The 24469-nt window shown below is 39.2% G+C and overlaps 1 protein-coding gene across 8 annotated transcripts in view; it reads left to right on the top strand.

Annotated features, from left to right (window-relative positions):
• Positions 1-24469, top strand: part of B3GALNT2 (beta-1,3-N-acetylgalactosaminyltransferase 2) — a 29146-nt gene that overhangs the window by 1126 nt on the left and 3551 nt on the right. For 3 of the 8 annotated variants that reach the window (XM_075495928.1, XM_075495930.1, XM_075495936.1), the window contains exons 2-9: positions 9176-9323; positions 10669-10769; positions 11916-12109; positions 13494-13589; positions 17969-18079; positions 18753-18834; positions 20191-20374; positions 22078-22203. In XM_075495928.1, the coding sequence (XP_075352043.1) occupies positions 9176-9323; positions 10669-10769; positions 11916-12109; positions 13494-13589; positions 17969-18079; positions 18753-18834; positions 20191-20374; positions 22078-22203 (1042 nt within the window). Of the gene's footprint in view, positions 1-1245; positions 1308-9175; positions 9324-10668; positions 10770-11915; positions 12110-13493; positions 13590-17968; positions 18080-18752; positions 18835-20190; positions 20375-22077; positions 22204-24469 lie in introns of those variants that run through there. The other 5 variants (XM_075495929.1, XM_075495932.1, XM_075495934.1 and 2 more) reach the window with 4 other exon arrangements.

The raw sequence follows: 24469 nt of genomic DNA, 5'->3' as shown, positions 1-24469 counted from the left end.
GCTGTTTGAGAACGTTAAGAAATTCTCTACAGGACATCTGAAAAAAATGATAAAGAAAAAATGGTGGTCTTTTTTTTTTTTTTTTTTTTACTTGAGATCTGCTTAGAGCTCTGTTTAGCAACCCAGTAGCCTGTTCACTAACGAAGCCGCACTTTGCGACTGGTGCCTGTTCCCTGTGCGGAGTGTACACAACTGTGAGGCGAGGAGAGTCTGCTGATTTCCGGTGGTAATTAATAATGCAGGTGTGAAAGGAGCAAAGCCAGTGCATTCGGGCAGTCTGAAGGCTGCAGTTGTACGGGTACGGGTGTGGCTGTGTCTGTATTCTGGCCCTTGCATGTCAAATGAGCGGTGGTCACACTTCCATTGTAAAAGAAGGGGAGTGCTAGTTGTTAGCCTGAAGTGTGTTTGAATTGTCTGGTTGGTTTTGTTCCTCATCTTTCACGGTGCTGCTTTTGTAACTTCAGTGCATTAATTTGGAGTTAGAAGTGGCAATGTGGAATCTCATGATGACCTTTTATGCAGAAATGTGTTTTCCACTAACAAACGTTTCTAAAGAAAATCCAGAAGTTTCTCGGTTGGGGAGGGAGGGAAGAAGCTTTCCTCTTCAGAGATTCACTGTTTCAAGCAGTTATTATTGGAGTTTGTGTTTGTTACTGTGAAACTATGTTGTACTGGATAATGTTAGGATAACTAGGATTAAAAAAACCCCAGTGCTTTTTTAATACTGAAAGAGTAAGTGTACATTTTGTTTGTGCAACGGTTATTTAGTTGTAACTATTGAGTGATTTATTCACACTGAGGAGAGAAAAACTGATGCCTTTTATAAAAAGAGAACTTCCATCATTCATAGGAAATGCTCAATACTGTATACGTGCTGTCTCTTTGTAGGCCTGATCCTTGCATGATGATTTAAGGAAGAGTCTGCCTCTTAGCCTTCAAAGTACCGTGAAATGTACAAGCTGTAGGTATGGCTGCCTTGGCAGAAGAAAGAAGGATGAGCTAAGGGACCTCTTTTATCTCTGATGTCTTCTGTGTTGTTTTTTTTTATTATTCAGAGTGTTTTAGGAACATTAATGAATTCGTATACAAGAGTAAGAAATGTCCGTATTTATTAAAAAGCTTTTTGAATCTGAAACTATTTAAGAGGATCTGGTACTGCCTGATAAAGCCAGTCTTGTTTCATTTGATTATTGAGTAATCTTTTTTTTTTCTTGTTTACTGCTCCAGCTGCTCTTTATTACCTACTACCTGGAATCACTGGTATGAATAAAAATTAAATCTGATCATGGGACAGTGTTTTACAACAGGTTTGACATAAAAATGCATTATTTGTGTATTCTTTGGTATTTCTGTGTAGCATCTGTATGTCTCAGCAGCTGCAAAATTAGCTACTAGTGGAGGTCACAGGCAGAGTGAACAGCAATTCTATTTCTTGAGGAGTTTAATTCCCCTCTCAATAGTCATAGTGCACACGCACATAAATGGAAATTTGTTAAAAAGTTGATAACCTGTTTTAGTCATTATTTACCTTGACATCACTGACTCATTAACACAAGACTGGAATAGACATCTCTGGCCATCAATTCTGCTTACTTTTTCTAATAAGCAACTCCTGGTCTCTGTCTTAAAATGGGAGCTGGGCAGCCTACATTTATTTAGTGAAGGGTTGGGGTGGCTTTTTTTTGTTCACGTGGATTCCTAGCAGTCTTAGGAAGAGGCTGTTCCAGAAGCTTGTTGTCCTGGTTAGAAATTTTTCCTCATTTCTGGCCTAAACTTACTTGCAACTGGTTTATGCCCTTCTGTTCTTAAGCCTTTCAGTTAAAAGGGTCTTTCTCCTCCTTCAAGTACACCTCCATCATGTAACCATAGAGATCAAAGGTATCTATTTTAAACCTTTGTTTTCTTAAGCTGAGCAATTCAGGTACTTCTAATTTCTACTGGCAAAATAGGCTTTCCATTTCTGGAAAGCACTGCATTTTTGTTGTCTATAGGTCAGATGATATTAAATGTAAACAGTGTTCCAGTCTTCACGCGTTCCATCTACTTCTCTTTCTCTATTGGAAGTACCTCCTTTAATAAAACCTTCTTCTTAACTACCCCATGTGAAAGGCCTGTAGTCTGCCTGCATGCTTTGGCCCTCAGTTGTGTCTCTCCCTGTGCAGTATTCTGACTTTCTCTGTGTTCATGATCACTTTCACCTTGGTGTCACAGAAGATAGAGTACCCTTCTTGTAGGCAGTACTCGTTCATTGGAAAAAAAAAAAAACTAGGATCAGTTCCGAGACCAAAGGCACTGGCCTTTGCTTCGGTGTCCTGACTTCGGTGGCTCCCTACTTTCTTTGTGTTCATCAGTTAATGGGACTGTAATTCATACTTCTGAGCAAGAATGGTGCAAGAATGTGCTTTTAGGTTTAATGGAAGTCCTTGTCTAACTGGTTACAAACAAGTGCTATCCAAAGGAAGTTCGTGGGTAGGAAGCTTTAGTTAATTTTTGTAAAAATCTTAGATAAATTCTAATTATAAAATGACCTCAGAAACTTGAGAAAGAACAGACAGACCTGCTTTTAGCACTCCAGGTGGATTCATTGCTAATTGTGTATGTTAATTGATGGCACAAGTCTTATTGAGTAGGAAATTACTCATTGTAGGGCTTCAGTTACAGTGCCTAATCAGAAAGCCCCACACATTCAATGAATATGCTACTTCTTTGCTGATGCTAATGCCCTTTAAGACGTTATTCCTGTTACATTTCTGGGGGTGTGTGGCAGCTAAGAATTGGCCCTTTTGGTTTTGTTAAAGTCAATCTTTTACTAGTGAATAATTATGCAACAGATTAAAAACCACCATTTTCTAGAAACTGCTTGCATGCCATCTGTTGTCCTGTGGTTCAGCACGTACTTCTTCAGGCACTGGCCTGAAGAACTGCATACAAGGTTGGTTAGGCTGGCATTTGGTGATCTGCTTTGCAGAATTAGGGCTGTCCCCCTCACAGACTAGCCTGTGTACATGACAGGTGAGAGGGAAGGAGGGAGAGCTTAACCTGCTTTTGGCTTTTCAGTACTGAAATTACAAAATGTAGAATCAAACTCTGAGGTTTTGAGGGATGCAGTGCTCTGTAAGGAGAAATTCTGGCAAAATGTGATACTTTCTTAAGAAAAGATGTTGTTTGAAATCTGTTAAGCCTGTCTGTCAGGGAGTAGTATGTTGCTTGGTCACAAAGTTATTTCATCTAATAGGCTGATGGCCTTGAAAATGGAAACCTTCCATCAGCAGGTCAGGTTTGGCATTGGCAGTAGCTGTGCAGTTCTGTCTAAAGTGTCAGTTTTTCCCCAGCCTTGATCTATGAGATTTTTACTATAACATTGTTTTCCAGGGATGGGCCATCCCCAGTAAAAACAAGCCCCTCACCTTTGATGGGCACGAAATAATTGACAAAGAATCCACAACAAAGCTGACAGTGTTTTCCAACTGAATTGGGATTTTTTTAGTTTGCAGTTATTCTGTGGACTGATGTCTGAGACATTGCAAACTACTAACGACCAGCACTGGAGTTGCATTTTTGTGTTTTGGCATTGGAGCAGGGGGCAAAGAGTGCCAGTTCTGCCAGAGTTGAGAGCATGGTTTGCGGCTGAAGGAAGCTCTTCACCGGTTCTCTTCTAAATTGCCAACTGAGTAGAACAGCCAGAAGGGAGCAAGTAGCCTTCCTTGGGAACTTTTTTTCCATGGCATCAGGGATTGGTAACTACTTTTCAAAGGATAAAGTTGCTATGCTTCCCCTCCCAAAAAAGGGTATCAGTTTCAGTGTTGCAAAAAGGATTTGCTTTATTCCTTTTGTGTTTACACTTCCGATGCTTTGGCCATTGTTCCCCGATTTGTCTAGAAGCGTGCAAGTGCTGTATCATTAATGGTGCTTAGAGCACCGTCATCCCACCAGTATTACTACTGTCACTTTGCAACTCAGAAGGACCCTGCTGTTCTATTTCTTTAAGGGAATGCTGCTGATATTAAAAAAAAAAAAAAAAAAATCTGCCTACAGAGGTTTTCCTCTTTGAATCTGTAAAGCTTGTTTAAAAGCTTGTCTAAAGGCTTGTCTGTCTCAAGGAGCACTGTGCTCCTGCAGGAACCAGGGGTGCACATCTTGGTGATTTTTAGCTCTGGTATAAAGTAGGTACTGCAAGGGGGGTCATGTAGCTCTACTTGCAGAGAAACCTGTAACGCAGATGAGCTATAGCAGATTACTTTAAGTGAAGAAGATTAGAGAGGGGGAAAGAGCTGCTTTTGCTCTTTGGTTTGTTCTTTTTTCTGTGTGTGTCAGCATTCTGTGAATACAAACCTTCTTTATATTCAGTTAATTCCTTCCTCCGTGTTTGTTTGGATCTTTCACAAAGTAGCACAGAAGAAAGAGAAAGGCATTTAAAAACAGGAATATGGTTGCAAAGTCACAAGAATAGGCAGAGATAACGTGGAATGTGTGGGTTGTTTTTGTGGGGAGAGGGGGGTGTTCCTTTTTAGTTTTATCATATGAAGTGGATTAGTTGAGAATATTCTTAATAATTTCTGCCTGGCCTACTTAGTTCCATTCATTGATTAAAAAAAAAAAAACAAACAACAAAAAACCCCAAAAAACAACAAACAAACAGCTGCATGGGTAGCATAAGACACAAAGCTCAGCCTTCTGTGGAGCTCACTTATTCTAGCAGTCTCCAGTGGAGGTCCTCTGGTGCCTGATAGTGCAGGTAAGCCTACACTGCTGTGTTTCTCAGTGCGGGCACTAACAAGGAGTCTTTTCTCTGTGCAGTTCCATGAAACGTGGGAACTTAATCACTTTGGGGACTACACACTATGTCAAACTTGTCTGAAAATGACTGGCAAATTTAGTAGTTGGTATGGGACTCATCAATAGAGATATGTGCAGCAAGATCATATTTACCTTGTTTATTGACAAAATCAAGCTAAGTGATCTCTCAATCTTTTCATCTCCTTATAATGACAGTAAATATAATTAACAGTTTAACTTGATATTTTACTTGAGAATCAGTCTCACAGGAAGAAGAGATGCATGTTAATCTTTGTAGTTTGGGATTTTGAAAAACTTCAAGAGCTGTTGACTGCTGCTCAGGTGGTTAAAATCTGACCAGGGCCAGCAGACTGCCTGTTAGCAGTGACCTCTTTCCATGGCCAACTCAGCAGGAGACACACTGCTGTGTCTTTAGCCTTGTCTTCTAAGGGCACAACTTTGTGCTCTATATACACACTTGTTTATCTCTTCCTGCGTGTCTCAGTCAAGCTTGACAGGCAGGTGGAGGTCCCAAAGACCAGCGTTTTCACCAAGTTTCATGCAAGTTGGTGACCAAGAATCCTGTGAAAGCTTACTGCAGCTCCTACTGAGGTGAAAAACTGTGCTAATAGAAATACGTGTATGGTCAGACATCAGAGAATTATGTGGGAGCCTGTCCTTACAAATAACCCAGCCCAAGAAGGCTTCAGTAGGAGCTTGTTATTAACCATGTGACACAAGACTCTGGCAGGCTGGACTTCAGCAGTCTTAGAGCTGACAGAAGTACTCCTTACAGTTGCTGTACAGAATGAAATACATCTCAGCAGCTCAGAGAGGGCTGCTTCCTTTCATGTTTTTGTAGCTTTTGCTGTGGATTAACAGCCTCAAGCAAAACAGCAAAGTGAACGCAGTTTTCTTCCTGATGCTAAAAGAGTGTAGGGTAGGCATTGCACATTTGGCTACTTATGTTCCACTGAGAAGTCCTGGGCTGTGTGATGCAGCTGCGATACAGCTTTAAGACAGTAAGCATTCAAAAGCAATGCAACTAGTGATAGTGTGACCTTTGAACTGGAAAGGTTTCTTCTCCTTTCACATCCCTTCGGTTAGCAACACTTTTAGGGTTTATTGTGGAATGTGATATGTAGCTTTTTTCATTTTCTCCCCCCCAACTTTACAGGCTTTTCTTGTCTTTGTAAGTGCAAAATTGAAAGACATAATTATCTTGCACAAGCAGTGCAAGGTAAGAGTGATACAGTATGTATTTTTTAAGCCTATTACCAAGACTTAAAATTTTGGCCTAAGAGTGCGTTAAAATAGAAGATATGATAAATAAGTTTGGTCCCCAGTGGCAAGTATCGATTGCTTGTATAAATATTTTGTTATTATTGACTTGGAGGTCAGCAATGTTTTCTCTTAACTTATGCTGCATCAGAGTGTACATATGCACATATCTGAATTATCCTTATAAATGAATAATATCCTTAGTCTTTTTTTTTTCCCCCTGTGCCTCTGACTTTATCTCCCCTTTTTTTAATAGTGCTAGTTCAGGGAGAGACGTATGAATCTCTTTTCCTGAAAGTTTAGCAAATTTTTTTCCATAGGAAGTAGAAACCTTTGCTAACAAGCAGAGAGCTTATTCATTAGGTTTTTGTGAAAGTAAGCTTTCTTTTTTTTCCTTTTTCAGTGGTTTTAAAAGTAAAATGGCATAACCCTTAGGACAGAGAAGACAATCTTCTGAATATAGACTGCTGTAATGCTACCTTACTAAGCCTGAAGATGGCCTAAAACAAGAAAGAGCTGTCTGTTCTAGAAGCAGTAGGATATTAATTCTGAAGCATCCGTTACATTAACGTTGTTCCCACATGAATGGTTCATAACGAAAAGCTTCACTCATTTTAAAATATAAACTAATCAAAAGTATGTATATTTTGAGTAGCTTATTTTTAGGTTGTTTTTTTTTAATTTATTTAAGCCAACTTATGCTATTCTGAGTCAACTCACCCCATAGACTTCTGCTTTTAGTTTTATTTTTCTCTAATTTTGGTTTAATGAAATGGTTCTGCTTCTAATTAAAAGTGATATCTTAAAAACCAAATTGTGTAAACAGTACCTCATGTGCAGTCTACAAACACATTAGTCGTCCTATGAGATTTATATCGGAAGGCTTGTGGTTAAGGCTGCAGAGGCTGCTTAAAGAATAATCAAAGGATGGAAGAAGAGCCAGGAAAGAAAAGGGACATGTGAGAGAGAATTACGAGACTATAGAGAAATTTGCTGTAATGTTGTAGTCTTATAAATGTGTGGCTGTCTCATGTACCTCTGCTGTCGTGGAGACCTGGCGGATCTTGGCAATGTAATGGCCTCTGAAGACATACAGAGCCCTGAACAGTTGGTATTTACCAGCATAAAGGAAAACTAAAATTGTATTCAGATTGAGCAGTGTGTTTAATTTACAAGTTTCTTCAGATGTTATATAGGGCAGTAGGTTTGTATTTAGCTCTCTCAGCAAACAAATAATTTTCCTGAACCTTGCCACCAATTCAATGTATGGTTGTTATTAGAGATGTAGCAGTTGACTTCAGTGAAACACTGAGGAATGGAACTAGTGGCTTGCTGCTTGGGTTCTTAAGTCGTTCTGAGCATAAGTTGATATAAACTTTCTTAATAGGTTAACATTCAGCTTAAGTTATTGATAAGCTTGTAGCTGTTGTCAGTACAGATTCATTTAAATAATTGTGGAACTTAACCTTTTTCTTGAAAATCAGTGTTTGCATGCTTAGAACCAAAATATTTAGTGGGAAATAGACTGAGAAGGGCTTGTCCATGGAAGCATCACTCTGTACTTGCCCTGCTCTTGTACTGTTCCAAGAATCAATTGCAGAGCACTGTTCTATTTGGCTTTGGGATGAGGGAGTCAGGTGCAGGCCATTATCAATAGCCCCTGAAGCAAAAAAAATGTTATGAAATCTCTTGATGTTGATTCAGTGCAGAGCAAGGCCAAGGCCTTTCCACTGCATACTGCAGATGGAATATAAGGCTAGATGGATGTCTGGTGTGATATGGCACAGCAGCTCTTGTGGCAGGTGCTGTGAGGTCCTAGGTTAGTGAGCAGTTGTAACAAGACCTATTTATCTTCTCAGTTTCAAAGTGGAGAAAGGGGATGCTGGTACAGAAGGTAGAATCTGGATTATAATTCAACTCTTTCTAGTGGGAGTACACAATACAGACTTGGAGGTATTTTTGGTCTCTTTAAAATTAGATTTAAAAAAATCTTGTCTATGCTGTATGCAGTAGTTTAGAGGGCCCTCACATTTACATTTGTTTTCTTTATCTGCAGCCTAATGGAAAAAAAAATAGTGAGAAGAGAGGAAAGCAATCCTTTGCTAAAGCTAAATATAAATCTCTCTTAACTCCAGAATGTCTGATAAATTAAACTATGCAAATTCACTTTAGCTACTTGCCTGACCATTTGCAGGCTCAAAGTAAGAGCTTCTCAGGTCTCTTCCGGTCATAATCTTGCTTGAAATCAAGTCCAGCTTTCATGATCTCTAAATTAAAACAGCACAAGCTAAATCATGGATTACAAGTGTTGGCGGTGACATCCAGCTATGAATAAAGCCAGAGCATTCCCCAGTGTAGGGATGTAATATCCTGTGTGAAGGCAGAGTGGTGTTCAGCTTCAAAAGGTTAGAAACGATAGGCCTTGACATACTAGGTTGAAATGGTGAGGCAGAAGGGTGGTTCAGCAGTTTTAAAAAGAAGGGGGAAAATGGGCATATTTCTGAATCTGACAGACCTTGTTTAAATATTTTTTTTTCTAGGTAGAATAATGGTGAATTCTAATAGTGAGGGCCTGGTACCAGTGATGACAAGCCCCCAGGCTTTAGGGTAAATCATGCTGGAGGAGGTACCAATGAGCAAGCAGAAGGCCCAGACTGTCTCAAGAGTTTTGCAGAGGGAACAGTAGGACCTTGTGTCTTGCCTGTGAGGTTTCTGGTGGCTGATGGGAAAGAGAAGCCCAGCAAGAGCATGTTCTCAAGGGGCAGTTTGCTCCTAAGACAGGCCGGCAAATATTTAAATAATGGAAGATACTGTCAGTCAAAACCAAGGCTTGTGTTCTTGCCTGCTTTGTGAGTCACAGTTTCTTAGTTTTGTTTACCTGCAGTGACTTGCTTAGTTTGTTGCAGTAAAGTTTTCCTAGATTGCTAGTGAAGGTTTTGACATGTTGAAAAAGTTTCCCTGAGTCTGAACCAAGAATGCAATAGTATTTCTACTTCCTGTTTTTAGCGTTTCAGGTTCCCAGTACTCTTGCTTTTGAGATGCATTTTAATTACTGCTTGCAACTCAGGCTTGTGGTAATATGTGCATATAATAAATCCTTATCACTGTGTATTTCTAGGTCCACTGGCCTTCTTTCCTCAGTGGAAGCTGAAACATTATGATGTTATTGTAGGTGTTTTATCAGCTCGACACAATCATGAACTGCGCAGTGTTATAAGGAACACTTGGTTCAAGCACCTGAAACAACATCCTGCACTGAGCCAACGGTAATCTCTAGTGTTTTGTAATTTGGGGCTTTGTGAGGGGGGACGTGGAAAGACTATAATGCTTAAATATCTTGATTTAATCCTTTATTTTGTTTTTTAAAGCATTTCCTTTTTTTACTTTATTTGTGAGCATCTTGTACTCTGATAATTTTTTAAATCTGCTTAGTAATATGTAAGAATGCTGCTTGTTCTGGGCTGGAACTATTTTTTATACAAGGAAGAAAATGTAATTGTTTGACTGTTCACTGCTGTTTGTTTTTGCAATTAATTGCCACTGTTCATTAGTGATGTATAAGACTTTCCCTTTTTTGTGTTGCAGTGTACGCTTTGTACAGTATGCAACTTGAAATGCTTAGTAATCCAGGATATTTGAAAGCAGGCAGGATCATGGTTGGTGAGAGAACCACAAAAACCCCTTACAACAGTCTCAACTGTAAAGTTCAGGTTTATTTCCCACTGCAGCAGGTACACCAAACTGCTGCAGTGTGAGCGACCAGCAGAACCCTTCCCGATTGCTTGCGTAGACCTGACAGTCTACAGACAGCTCTGTTCTTACTGAGAAAGTTCTGCTGCAGTTCATCCCTGGAAACATGGTCATCTTGACAGGCCTCTCATCTTGGTACCTGCCTTGCACTGAAAGCCATTTACCGTTCACAAATTTGGTGTCAGCATGCAGTTTGGAATGAAGCATAGCTACTCCAGTCATCTAAAAATGTGACCTTTCATAGCTTATATGGAGTTCCAGGAGGATGTTTAGCTGCTAGATGAAAGACAGGGCTAAGGTGGATCCTCTTACTCTTCATACTGCTTGTTGTCTCCTGACTGTGGCACAAACATAATTGGGGCTGGAAAGAGCAACCTGTTGTTTTGCTATGACCTGAAGTTGAGATATTTCATTGTAACGGATAGTCTGGAGTCCTTATTCCTCCTTTGATGCTGTGTGTCTTTTTTCTTCTTATTATTTTTTTCATTGCCTTTTGAATGCAGAATATTCAAACAATCTTGAATTAATAACAAAGCCAGGCAGGGAAAGGCAGGGCTTCAGGATCCTTCAGTGTTGCCTTAGGTCTTTTTCTGTTTAGTGTGCTGGCTGTCTTGAATCCCATTCCTAGTTGCCAATCTTCCTGCACCCTCATTATGAAATGTAAAAGGCTAATGTGGGTTTGGAATTGAGCCCCTATGAGGGAATTAACATGGTTGCTCTTCATAGAGACCCTCATTGCTGATTTTTAAGGGGTTCAAAATCTTAATCCTGTAAAAGACGGGCCATTGTGATGAAATACGTTTATTGAAGGTGGAGGGAGGAGGGAAGAGAACTGGTGTTAATAAAACCAAATTATTTTAGTGTCCTTGTGAAGTTTATAATAGGTGCGCATGGTTGTGCTGTGCCAGTGGAGGACAGAGAAGACCCCTACTCCTGCAAACTTCTGAACATCAGTAACCCAGGTATAAAAATTAACTTTTAAAAATTCTATGATCTGAACTAGAACTAATCATCTTTCATTACGAGAGTAGTTTGGGGTGCTTAACTGAGACAGCCAGTCTTGAAAAATAAATGCTGCCTAGAACTTGCTGTCTTAGCAGTTCCATAACCTTCCTTTAAGTACCATGTGCAGGCAAGAAAGTGAGATAACTTTGGGGATGTGAAGGGGAGGCCATTGACTTCTAATGGATTTGCATTTTCCTTGCATTGGGGGACAGTCTCTCCCACGTAAGGTACACTTTTACTCGATCCCTGTGTAAAATGAAGTTGGAGAGAGCTGGAATGACCTCGTCCAGTGTCATATGTGAAGACAGTAGCAAGGCGCCAGAGTCTCAAGTGACGAAGGACTTCTCTGGTGACGAAGTGAATTCTAAGCAAGTCTGGCTGATAGGTTTTTCAGGTTCCACCCTAGAGAAACATAGGGTGGGGAAATTAAGAAACATACCATGGGGAAAAAATGAAATGCTGCCATACAAAAATTCCTAACTAAAATTGTAAATTCTTCCTGTCACCTTTTTTTTTTCTATTTAATTTTTGTTCTTTAATTGCAAGTTAACTAAGGACTGCTTGGCACTTAAGCTATGATTCACCATAAAATGAAACTTCTGTTACTTTCTCTTTGAATGGCAACATCCACTGCTTAACCAATCTCCCATGAATAAATGGTACCTCAGGGCTTAGGGAGGAGATAATGCCAAAAAGCAGGCAGCTGAATTAAGTGGAGGTGTATGCCACTTTGATACATGAATAATTATTTTAATATGCTAATATACAGATATTCATGCAATCAAATAGCATTTTTTTCTTCACTCTGTGGACTTATTGTGTTTCTAATCTTTTCTCTGTGGATACGTAGACATTGACTTTTGCAATGACTTTTTTACAATTGCTGGTAGCTAGCAGATTGCTGCATCACTCTGAGTTTCTCCTTGGTGCAGTCTGCAGCCAGTTGTATTTTCTTCTCCTCCAGCGTTTGATTATCCTTGTGCACTTGCGAGCCATGCTAATTAATCAGAATGCTTTGCATGTATCCAGTGTGCTTTGTGTGTATCCAGTTCAAGAACTATGAAGTCTTCTCACGTTACCTTTGTCCTTTCTTCTTCATCCAGTTTTGAATCAGGAAATTGAAGCATTCAGTCTCCCTGAGGATGTACCTTCTGTACTCTCTGAAGACAGAATTGTCAGTGTGAACTTTCGTGTACTTTACCCCATTGTCATTACCAGTCTTGGGGTATTTTATGAGGCTGATGGGGTGGGATTCCAGAGGAACATCACTGTAAAACTGTACCAGGCAGAACATGAGGTAGAGTATTGTAGTTATCTTTTGAAAGTGGACTAAAGCATGTTGTCTCTTTATTGTGAATTAAGATCTTACAGAAAGCGACATGCTGTATTGATGTTTTAGAAAAGAAGTACTTAACTGACAAGCATATGAATTATATTTTTCTTCTGTTGCATTGTAAATTCTTATTTTACGGATATATATATACGCATACACGCGAAAGATGAAAAGATAAAATTCAGAGTGCTATGAGTTAATTTAAATGCCCTTTTGAAAGAGTGCTTATATCTAATTCCAAGACACAAGTTTGATTGCATTTGAGGTTCTTAAGTATTGATAGGCATTAAGGAATAAAAAATAAACTGCTGAATATCTTTAAAACACATGTGCAGAAAGACACATTTGGTGCCTTCAAGCAGAGAGATGCAGGACAGCTGTAATTTTTTTCTTGTTTGTCTTCTGGCAAGACATTTTGAGACTTCTAGAAACTGGTATTATTTACTGGTATTATTTACAGGTAATAATCAAACTTCAGTGATAATTCCCCCCACTCCCAAGCTGTTACGGGTCTGATAGAATAGCTTAGTACAAACCTGGAGGAAAAAAATAATTGAGGATCGTTGTTGCATTTGGTATATTGCATTTATCTCTATCAATAATGTCATAGGCCGATTTCAAGACTTCTGGCTATGCTACAGTAGAAAGAATTTTAAATTTAAGATAATAATTACAATTAAGTACAGAAAATAAACTACGTATACTGAAGTATAGCTTTTATGATGAACTTCCAAAGAGTTGGGTTTATAATAGCAAAAAAAAAGTGCACTGTAATCAGGTTTATGTTTGCTAAATGGTAGAATTCTAAATATTGAGAGCCTAGTAACTTGATCTCCATTAGCTTTTTACTTCCAGTGAAGGAGAAAAATTAGTATCATAGGAGTGCTTTGAGACTGTTTTCTGAAGATGGGGAATCTGGCAATGCAGCATCTTTATGTTGTTTGTTGTTATCTAAGAGCTGTTTGGTGGCCTATGTAATATAGTAGCAATTAAGTTTTAGGGATCAGCATCCTCTGTTGCAATTAATAGTAGTCAGCTATTGAAACAGAAGATAGAAAATCTGTAGACTGGGAGATGAGTCTGAGCCTTCCAGATGATGTGCTCTGTTGGTTGGATTCTAGTTGAACTTGCACTCTTGTTCTGTTGTTGCTTGCTTCCACAGTATCAATCCAACACTTGAATTCTGTGGAGTCTGTGAGACTGTTGTGAGAATAAAACTTTCACTGAATTTTATACAATTGATAAGCCTCTTTCCTTTGTAACTAACTGAGATGATCAAGATTTGCATAATCTCACAGCACTTTTAATGTGTGTTTTGTTTTTTGTTTTTCTTTTCTGTTGTTCACAGGAAGCTCTCTTCAGTGCTCGCTTTAGTCCACCAAGCTGTGGAGTGCAAGTGAACAGATTGTGGTACAAGCCAGTAGAGCAGTTCATTTTGCCAGAGGTATGTGCAGTATTGGAACTGCCTGCAGTTCCTTTGAGTCAGCTGGAGAGACTGACTGATAAAACTGGCCTTTGCTTGATGCAGAAAAGGGAGAGTGAAAACCTCTAGTTGAGGGGGATATGCTGAAATCCAGAATTTCTTTTTCACCATCTCATTATCACCAGTAGTGTGAGCAAAATCCTGAAAAATACAAATTGATTAAAAAATTACATTGGTAAATAGCAATTTCAGAAACCTTTTCAGTTTCTGAGTGAAAATTGTACCTGCTTCGATTCTGTGGGAGAGTTTACCAGAGAATGGGACACTTCTTTCTCCCTCCTGCTTTTTCAGTCATCAGTACACAAGATAGGGAGGGGAGGATGGCACAGGTTTCTAGGGAAAAGAGGGTTCTGCTTCTGATGTCTTGGACATAACAGCAAGATATTGTGTGTTACGTTTGTAATGACACTGTTAGTTGAATAGTTGTAATCAAGAAGCGTTTACTTGAGGCCTACTGAAATTTTGGTTATTCCTTTTCTGGCAGCACCAGTGAGGAATTGTTCATTCATTGAACCACGCAAGGAAACAAGAATCAAAACCTCAAGAAGATCTGTAGCAGGGTCTATCTGTAATATGCTAGATGGAGTATGTGGTGCACAGAAGACTGACATTTGGGTTTTTAAAACCTGTCACCATCCTGTGGCTGAAGTGGGGTTTTTTCATGTGTGGGCGGTGTGGGTTTTTTTTTGTGGGTGTTTTTTTTTTGTTTGTTTGTTTGTGGGTTTTTTGGTTTTTTGTTTTTTTGGTTTTTTTAAGTAGCTGCTCCTCAGTAATTTGGGAGAAGACTGCTTTTGGGCAGTAATGAAAGTGTTAGTGTTCTTGCTTGTCCTGAGGTACCATTAGCTAAGCTAACAAGGCAGGGTCTAAAGTTTTTGTTTGTTTGTTGGGTTTTTTTATCCTCTTTGGGATTGGGGGTGCAGTCCAAGAGGAGGGTTTTGGTATAGGGATATAGAACCTACTTGTGGCTGCTTAGGAAGGAAGGTGATTAAACAAAGAAGGAACAGAATATAGGTAGGAAAAAAACCTGATATTATTACAGTGAAGGTTTAGTGAACACAGATTGACTCGGAATGAGAATTCTAGTTCAGCGGACCCTCCCAGGTACAAGGAATTGTTCCCGGTGGACCAGTGTTCTCTCACTAGATATGTCAGCTGCCATTTTAGGCTGTTTCCCTTCATTTAAATATTCTCTTATATGACTGGACCCTTGCTGCTATTTCTGTAAGTTGTCTTTAGGTCTGGGTTGTTTTGTTAATGCAAGAAATTAAGTGTTTTATGAAGGAATGAAGCAAGAGAAGACTGAAGGGGGAGGAGAGGATGTTTGGGGCCAGTTTAATCCCTGATTTATTCCCCTGTCTCTATAAGGATAAATACATTTGGAAACCTGCTCCTTTTAAGGGGGATCTGCAGCTGATTAATTGGTTTATAATCTTAAACAGTTTTTACTGAACACAATGCAAGTTTGTTATGTTGGCAGGAGACCTTTTGGGTGAGCAGACCTCTTGCAGTATTTTGTGCATATGTTTTGACAATCTAATTTCATATCAAAATGATTCAGGGTTTTTTAATTTTTAAAAAGAGTATTGGTTACCCAGTAATTTGATAGTATAACATGTAAGCCTTTTCCCTGTAAGATTTTGTTCTGAGATACTAGAATTCTAGGCAGTTGTAATTTTGCTATAAATGATTGCATTTTTCCTGAAAGGCAGATGGGAAGTATTTCATTTAGAAAGGGGCTATTAGTATTCATATATTTCTTTGTGTGGGCTTTCTTAATCTGATACGTGTCATGCGCTGAATGCTTACAGGATAACATGATGTTTCTAATGTAGATTAATAGGGCTTATGCACAGCATGTAGTCTCCTGTGATACTTAGGATGCTGAACCATACAAGATGATTCAGAGGAGATAGAACGCCCACGTGTTCCTATCTACTTGTTTGAGAGCAGTAAATTTAGTGAACTGTTTTAATTGTCACAAGATGGTTTCTGAGACATTATCTATTCTCTGCCTTTCCACCTTCAAGAAGTAATGGGTTGTACAGACTGCTGAAGAGCTTCATTCATCTTCCAGCTGAAGTGCTGCTCTTTCTGCTCATCTTGGGGAAAGGGAGGGAAATGCAGCATTAGAATAAGCATCTGGCATGCCAGATTGTCAAAGACAGTATCAATCATTCAGCTTTGGAACAACTGAAAGCGCAGAAGAGCAGAAACACTAGCAGATAACTAAAACTCACACAGGGGCTCCTACAGCCAAGTCTTAGCAATGCACTTACTTTGTCAAAAAGCCACAGGCCACTTGCATGAAAATGGGACTCTGTACTATGCATACTCTGTGTTACTGATGGGGAGTAATTGGAGAAACAAAAAGCACAGCACCGTTTAACATTAGGAGGGGAGTTTGGCAGGGCTGCATTATGTCAGTACACCTGTTCGGTATTCACTGTAAATGCCACTGCGCTCTGGCAGCAACAAGGCTGGAATTTAAATGGGGAAAAACAGATGATGTAGTCTCAGGTGTGCTACTAATGTTTTGCTTTAAGCATTTCCAGGCCTCAGCGTTCATTAAGTGGCTTAGAATAAGAATAGCTGAAGGCTAAAGTCATTAGAAAATTTGCTTACAAGTCTCTGAACCTGGAAAATAATGATAGTTTGCAGCTTTAGAACACCTTGCGCTGAGGTTCACTGGTAATAACTGATTAAGACTCTTAGTACATGTTTGAAGTCAGTATCAGTAATAGTCAGTGGTGAGAATTTTAATGTTTCTGGTTGCTGAGGAGTGAAAGGACTCTCAGGCTCACTAAACAACTTACCAAAGGTTGTGTATGTAAACAAGGCACAGAAGTGGGATTAGACCCCCCGTCCCTACAGCAAAAAACATTGGAATGGGAATGACAGCCACTGCAAATAGAGAAATTGAGCGTGTGGTTTTACTGTGCAGGGTGTTCAGGGGTCCTGCAACTAAAAAAAGTCTTAGTAGTGGTCCATTTGTTTTGATAACTGACAGATAATTAAACAAACAAGGGGAAGGTATTGAGCATGTAAGTCAGGCTTGAATAAACACTGACTACCTCCATTATTAGATTATAAAGCTGGCATTATAAATAATAGATGGGAGACTTCCGAAATAAGCAGCTGTCATTAAATACCGAGACTGCTGCAGATGTTAAGACCTACTTCTAGAGGAAAGCAAAGAATTGAGCTGAACTCTAAGCTAGCCTTAATGGTGCATCAGTAACTGGAGAGTTTCTGGAGAAGGTTTCTGGAGTACAAGGAAGCTGAAATGCAGAAGAGCTGAAAGGTTAGTACAAGTAAAGAGACTTTCTACAGCAACAGGGATGCATCTACAAATAGTTGAAACAAGTTGTTTCTCTGTTGCAAGGTCCACGCTAGCTATCAGTGTTTTTCCTATGAAATTGGGAGAAACAAAACGAAATGTGCTCATTTAGCAGTCAGGAGTAGCAGAGTCACAACCCTACAACTACTCTATACTACCTTGTCATAAGGGTGATATTGCTTTAAAAAATTTTAAAAATATAGTAGTACCAGTACTGTTACTTGGACAACATACCACTTGTCCCTTTGCATGTTCTCAGGGGTCTTCAGGAAAGTCTTGTATAAAATAGGCAATAGCTGAACTGTTAGGTGGATTAGTTTCAAGCTCAAATGAAATGCTTTTAAATGCAAGAATTTACACACACACACACACACACACCCTGGAGTGATATAACTTAAATTGACAGTTAAACCCAGAAAATTTTAAAGATATTCACTTGTCTTTCTCCTCCTTTCCCTACCAGCCAAGATGTGAGGTCAGAGTTCTGTGACTCTCCTACAGTAGCTTGTGACAGCTTTGCCAGGATAAAGGTGGCTGTATTTTCCTTTGAGTTTTGCTGATGTCAGGATCGAGTCTTTGATCTCTGGTTTTGGCAGATAACTAAAAAGCAGCACTTATTTCCAAATCTGTTTTAACATATTCTCTTTGTAATGCAGGATTTTATAGTTGATTTTTAAAAATTCACTTCAGGTCACCTTTAAATGCCATCTTAAAGATGTTAGAAAGCCAAAGCCACTAGACTTCTGTTAAGAGTTTAATGTTCCTAATATAGAGATTAATGATTAGTCTTAAAAGCATCATTACATGTTACTGAGTTTTGCAGATGTATTTCTTTTATGTGGAACTTATTTTTGTTGAAGTGTAAGTAAAACATCTATGTTGTGCATTCAAGCTATATGTTGTGTGAAGTTGACTATTTTAACATTAAAAAACCCAAACTGTTTGATTTTCATCCTTTGAAGTCTTTGAATACCTGCATAACAATGTTTCGCTCTCTTACCAGAGTTTTGAAGGTACCATTGTGTGGGAAAGCCAGGATCTTCAGGGTCTTGTTTCAAGAAACCTTCATAAAGTGATGGTGAATGATGGAGGGGGTGTTTTCAGAGTCATTACAGTGAGTGACCTCACCTTCCCTTCCACTTTTTCCTATAAATCTTGGGTATTTAGCATTTTGCTTTCCTGTATTTCTCTGTAAATGGTTAATTCAGTTGGGCTTCTCCTGTTGTCTCAGAGGGGAAGTTTGCTTTGCCTGGGAAAAGGACAAGGGCATGCAAAAAAGGATGCTAGTAAGTGGCATTTTCTTTTATTTTGAAGGCAGTAAAGTTCACCTATTGTCTTTGTCAGGTGTGAAGCAGTATCAGTATATCAGAGATGGCAAAATGTGGGTCAAAAATCCTGTGCTAAAATCCCAGTTGATGGGATTAAGCCTGTTTTTTTGCTTTTTGGCAGTGTGTGTCTCTTCCTGTCAAAACATCGCTTGCTTAAACATGCTATGCTGTTGTAATTTAGCCAGAATAACTTTACATTTTACTCTCAACTTCAAAATTAATTTTCTAAAAGTTTCAGTGGTACCGCTAGTTTTAGGTGACACTTCAAAAAATGCCACAAAACTTTACAGTTAAAAATCTTAGTCTTAGGCTTTTATTATGCAGGTACCTAAACCAGAAAAGCTTTAAATTAACTTCATTCTCAGTTGCCAGAATACTTCACACCTTAAAATCACAGGAAAAAACACAGCAGTAATGAGAGATGAACTAATTTATTTCTTTCCATTAATCTGTCTCTAGCAGGCAGGGGAAGGGTCACTGCCACATGAACTCACAGAAGGTGTGGAGGGAATAGCAGGTGGTTTTATCTACACTATTCAAGGTAAGTTTGCAAAACAATTGCAAGGTAACATTTGATGTTATGATAAAACAGGAACTTTCAATTACATTTCTGAGGTAAAATTTGTGTGATCTCTATGAACTTGATCAACTTAAGTTTTCTTTTAGTAGAAACAATTCATTTCTTTCTGGTTTTTTTTATGCCTAATGTCAATGTCCTGATATGGTTTCTTTGCTTGCTCTTTGTCAGCCACTCCAATTGACTTGCATCCCTTTGTCTTTTTATTGACAGAAATACTGTTTTTATCTAGACCCTCTTCTCTGTCCTTGTTTTTTGTTACCCAAACCCAAGTTAAAAAATGTTGTGCAAGGTGGTCCTCAAGAAATCTTTCCCTGCTAATTTTCACATTTTTTTCCAGTCCTGCTACTTTTCGAATTAGAAGTACTGTGTTTAATGTTTAATATCATAATGATTCCATGGTTCTATATTAACTACTGACAAACAGCGACTACCTAACATAGCCTGCTTTTCCACCTCTATTTTTGCTGGTTTACACATATTTCAGGAGAATGTTCACAGACCCTGTAGGAGTCCTTTCCAGTGTCTAAGATTTTGGCCACATAGCACTGTGTATTCTTGATGAGTTGATGTATTCTTATCGGTCCATCATAGTCAACATAAGCAGTGACTTTCAGAGCATTATTCCTGTGGTTTTGTAGTTAGGCCTGACAGATATAAATTGGGCAGTCCTGTTGTCTTGTCATCTGCATAGAAGCCTAAACTGAGGTGTGCTGAAGCCCTTCCATCCTGTTTGTCAAAAAGTTCTTCAGTACCACAAACTATCTCCCTACCAAGAAGTTCAGTATTCTTGCAGTATCTATTTAGCTTTTATCTACAGTCAGTTATGTGATGAAATTCATCAGGGACTACCTATGCTACATCAAAGCAATGCCAGTTTGATTAAATTTATCATAGGATTTTCTTGTTTGTTTTAGGGTTTATTTTTTTACGCTAGATGTAGACTTAGGAGTGATTGATATAACAGTAGCCCTTTTACTCTACCAGTAGGAGTAATAGTGAAGTCCTGGACAGCTCTTTAATATAAAGAACCTTAAGAAGCTGAATCCTTTTATTACTGAAAAGGAAGATAATACTTTTTTAATTTAAACTTTGTGTAATCTGTATCAGACCTTATGCAAAAATGTATTTCTTTGTTGTTATGCAACTTTTAACATTTCATAGAAACTTTTAAATTAATTGTAGGATTTTCATAACCCCATTGAGATGAACACTTCTGCAGATTCATTTTGTCAGTATGTTGTGTATGATCCAAGAGAAACATGTGAAATAGTATGTAGGTATGCATCTTTGTTTAATGATGGGTGCTGCTTCTTTCAGAAGGTGATGCTCTTTTAAAAAGCCTCCATACTCGCCCAGAAAGGTTTACAAGTCACATAAAAAATCTTGAAGAAGAAGATGCTTTATTGAAGGAAGAAAGCAGTACCTATGATGATACTGTTTTTGTAGATGTTATTGACACTTACAGAAATGTTCCAGCCAAACTGCTGAACTTCTACCGATGGTAAGTTGAAAAGAAAGCATTTTCTCTTAGGAACGTTGCTGTTTGTAGTGCAAGATGATCCAGCATGTTACATTATCTGACAGGTTCCGTGAAATACCTTATGTGATTTACTTCATTAAGTTGTATTTCTCTCTCACAATTTTGGGGGCACGTAATGTATCTAATGAATAAAATAACAGGATCTGTATTTCTTGAATGCTGACCCTTGGTGCCTCAAATAAGCATGAGCTGGCAAGATGGGCTTCTGCTCTAAGAGTCCAGGTGTGAAAACTTTCATGTCTCCTTGTAATTTCTTTTAATTTGTTTCTGACTGAAAACTAGCAGCTTTAGTCTTTTAAAGGATGGCTTTTGGCAAGCTTGTAAACTTAGTGTTTCAGCTTGTGCCCATTGACTCTTGTCCTGTTGCTGGGCACCACTGAAAAGAGCCTGGCTCCATCTCTTTACACCCTCCCTTCAGGTATTTATATACATTGATGAGCTCCCCCCTGAGCCTTCTCTTCTCCAGGCTCAACAGTCCCAGCTCTCCCAGCCTTTCCTCATAGGAGAGGTAGTCCAGTCCCTTAATCATCTTGATGGCCCTTCGCTGGACTCGCTCCATCCGGTATGTCTGTGTCTCTCTTGTACTGAGGAGCCGAAGACTGCACACTGTACTCCAGATGTGGCCTCACCAGTGCTGAGTAGAGGGGAAGGGTAGGAAGCTTGTGTACAGGGGGAATGGAAGGCTGAGAGGAAGAATTTTCATAGTGTATTACATTGTCTATGGTGAATCTAGTAAGTTATTACCTCTTATTTGCAATTCTTTCCATTACTCTGGGACGACTGTTTCAATTAATTGATGTTGCTGTGGAGTAAGAAATATAGCTGACTGGTTTTAGTTGCTTGCAAGATTATGCACTTATTTAACAAATGTCATGGTTTTGAATGTAACTGAAAAACTGAACCATGCTTTGAGTTCTAAAAAGGGAGTTTAAATGTCAAGACTTAGATCTTTGTGATCATTTCTTACAGGTTAGCAGATGTTTCAAGATTTAGTAATAAAAGGCCTAAGGAAAATGCCTTTCTCGTCAAGAGAAATTACCCTTAAAAACAATGTTTGTTAATCAACCAAGGAATAATCCCTAGAATCTTAAGCTTCTTTGGTTATTTTACAAGTGACGGATATTCAACTATTTCAGACAGTTAAAGATTACTTTTTTTCATATTTGAAGGGTGCTTTACTGAGGAAGAGTAAGTACCAAGTTGTTTCCACAGATGTTTCTTACAACCTTCTACAGTTGTATTGGCCTTGAACTGTCTCATCCTGAAGAGCGGGCTACTGACATGTAGCCACTGGCTTTTAACAGCTGTGCTGCCATCATCAGAAGGGATTCATACCCTTCTGAGGTCAATGCTGTTCAAGACAGATTCATTAGTAAATCCACCATCTGTCCTGGAGAACAAAACTTCAAGTTTGTTTTCTTCAGCTCATACACAAATCCATGTTGTAAGATCACCAAGAGGATGCAGCTGCATCTCCTTTCTGTAGGACTAGCAGTCAGCCTCGGTCAATAGGGAAAACATTTAAAAGTCAAGGGTAGGGAAGACATTCCTTCCCTCTTCCTTCCCCTTCTGCTTCCCAAAAAACCCTTGCGGAGTGTTCTGTTGCATAACTGTAATTTGTGGGCTGCAGCTCAGCTTCTCATCACTTTTCTTTTTGGCTACAGGACAGTTGAATCAACGAGTTTTGATTTGTTGCTGAAGACAGATGATGACTGTTACATTGATTTGGAGGCTGTTTTTAACAGGATAATGCAGAAAAAATTGGACAGGCCAAACATTTGGTGGGGAAAGTGAGTTGGTTTTTTTAACTTGTCTTTAAGAGTTACCATGTCTTTAGTGAACAGTTTACTGCTTTAAGTCTGTTTTCATGTGGGTTCCCCTCTTCTGCCTATGGAAGCTAGTTACAAAAAGCAGGACTTTTGTATGTGTAGAACTTTGATTTCTGTATTTGAGATTCAATACTTTACAATAGCTTTCCAGTATGTGCCTTTACCATGAGTTGAACTTGCTGAATACCTTACCTGGTTTAAAAATGTGTGGTATATGTCTTTGTCATGGTACTTAAGTAAATAAAAGTATTCCAGCAGTACAGTAAAGTTAAAAATGCAAGTACATACTAGAATTGCAAATGTTACTTTTTTTGAAGCCACTGTGATTTTTCTGATGGGCTTGAGGAAACGGGATAAACAGGAGAGACGAAATTGCCTTTATAATCTGCACTTTATTTTGAAGTCTGTGAATGACAGGCATTGCTACCCATTTTGCTGCTGTCTGAAATGGTAGGTCTGATTCATGAATTCTTAAGTGAAGTTCCCCAGCCTGCATTACACTTGTGCATAACTAGGAGGATCAAAGTAGCCCATCTCTTCCCTTCCCTCCCATCCATGGAATGCGTTGCTACACTGGTATAACATCCGATACAGCAGAAATGCTACGCTGCTCTAACATTCCGTATAGCGCAACAGCATGATGTGTCTTCCTGTTGCCATCTGCTTACTGAAGAAAAGCTGCCCTTTGTTGCTAAAGGTGTCTTGCTTCACAGATCTGGTACTGACCGTTGCTTACTCGTAAGGTGATTTAATAAAGCGTGTGTGTGTTGAAGGGTGTGGAATAGCTGGCTATCTTGCGATGATCTCAAAGATGTGAGTGGTGGGCATGCGGTCTCTAGCGTGTACAAAAACCCTGATTGCGTACTGCCTGTTAAATTTTCTTGGGACTACCTTTACCACAAGGCAAGGCTAATAGTGACGGTAAGATAGGTTCATTCTAGCAATGTAAAAGGTCAGGAACTTGATGACAAGATGGAAACCAACTTGTGAAAGGAAAAATAGCACTATGTATAAGCTGCCTGGGCTGCTGTTCCAGCTGCTGTAGGGAGAGCTCTTCTGGAGCATGTTCTTGGCTGTAAGAGCTGAGGATGTGATACCAAACAGATTGCTCTCCTTCTCCTTGGTGTCCCTACCTATGCAAAGGTAGGTGTCACTACCTTTGTGTTGCTGCCTACCGTGGGTCTGCTCCTTGGCCAGAGTTTTCTGGTTACGTGTTCAGCTTTGTGGGTAACTGCTGACTGCAGAGGAATCATCTGAATGGTTTTGGGGAATCCTTCTAAGCTCTCCTACCTTTCAGCTCAGTGACATCTTGTATATTTAGACTTGAGCATTGGTGAAGGTGCAAATGAAATGCTGTTAGGCTTCTCTGAGAGCTGGTTCTGGTGTGTGGAGACCTTAACTTCCTGAGCAGGCGGTTAATATACCTGGCCCTTGAGGTGACTTTATTGATGGTCTCCCTTCCTTCTGCTCCTCGGAGCATGTGTCTGAGGACTCAAACTTTGCATTCATCTACACCCTATTAAGCGCTCTCAAGAAACTCTCAAGTTTCTTGTTTGTTGTCCAGTGCTCCTTATATTCTGTTGATAGTGAATTAATTCCTGTATTAGAGAAACTTATCAGCGTTCTTGTGAATTCTGGAATTATCAGCTTACTCTGCCAGAAACCAAGGATGAGATCTCAGTGAAACTGGGAAGGGAATGCTTTGGATTGAGCAGTACTTATGTGTGCTGTCAGTTAATAGCCCTTTTCTGTCTCCCACTTCATATTGTGCAGTGGTTTTGTTCATTAATTTTAAATCACCATTTTAAAAGCTTATCTAGCTAATCTAGAGCATTTCAGGACTGCAAGCTGGAAAACCAAATGGTCCAGGTATCCTACTTCAGAAATTTGGCTCATCTTGGAGAAAACATACTTATCTTAAGTTACTGCTATTCTGTTCTTTTAAAAATGCAGTCAAAAGATAAGTCAACCTCAGGCATGAGAGAGAATTCTTTGATGGATCACTAATCACGTCTGCAAATGACCAAACTTATGATGGGGTAGAATGTACTAAGCTGTTTCTGAGGGAGACTGAATCTAATATGAATGCTGTAAACAAAAAGGCAGTTCACTGAAGCTGGCTCATCTACCATGCTATGGAAAGCAGGGGGAGTTCAGAGTGGCACCTTTTCTTGAGCTTAATTAGGCCAAAAAGAAACTTCAGATACTTGATGTTTTCCATGCAGAT

This window comes from Mycteria americana, chromosome 3 (genome assembly GCF_035582795.1).
Source record: "Mycteria americana isolate JAX WOST 10 ecotype Jacksonville Zoo and Gardens chromosome 3, USCA_MyAme_1.0, whole genome shotgun sequence".
Taxonomy (NCBI): Eukaryota; Metazoa; Chordata; class Aves; order Ciconiiformes; family Ciconiidae; genus Mycteria; species Mycteria americana.
The sequence above is the reverse complement of the archived record's forward strand: the minus strand, read 5'-3'. Positions and strand labels throughout refer to the sequence as shown.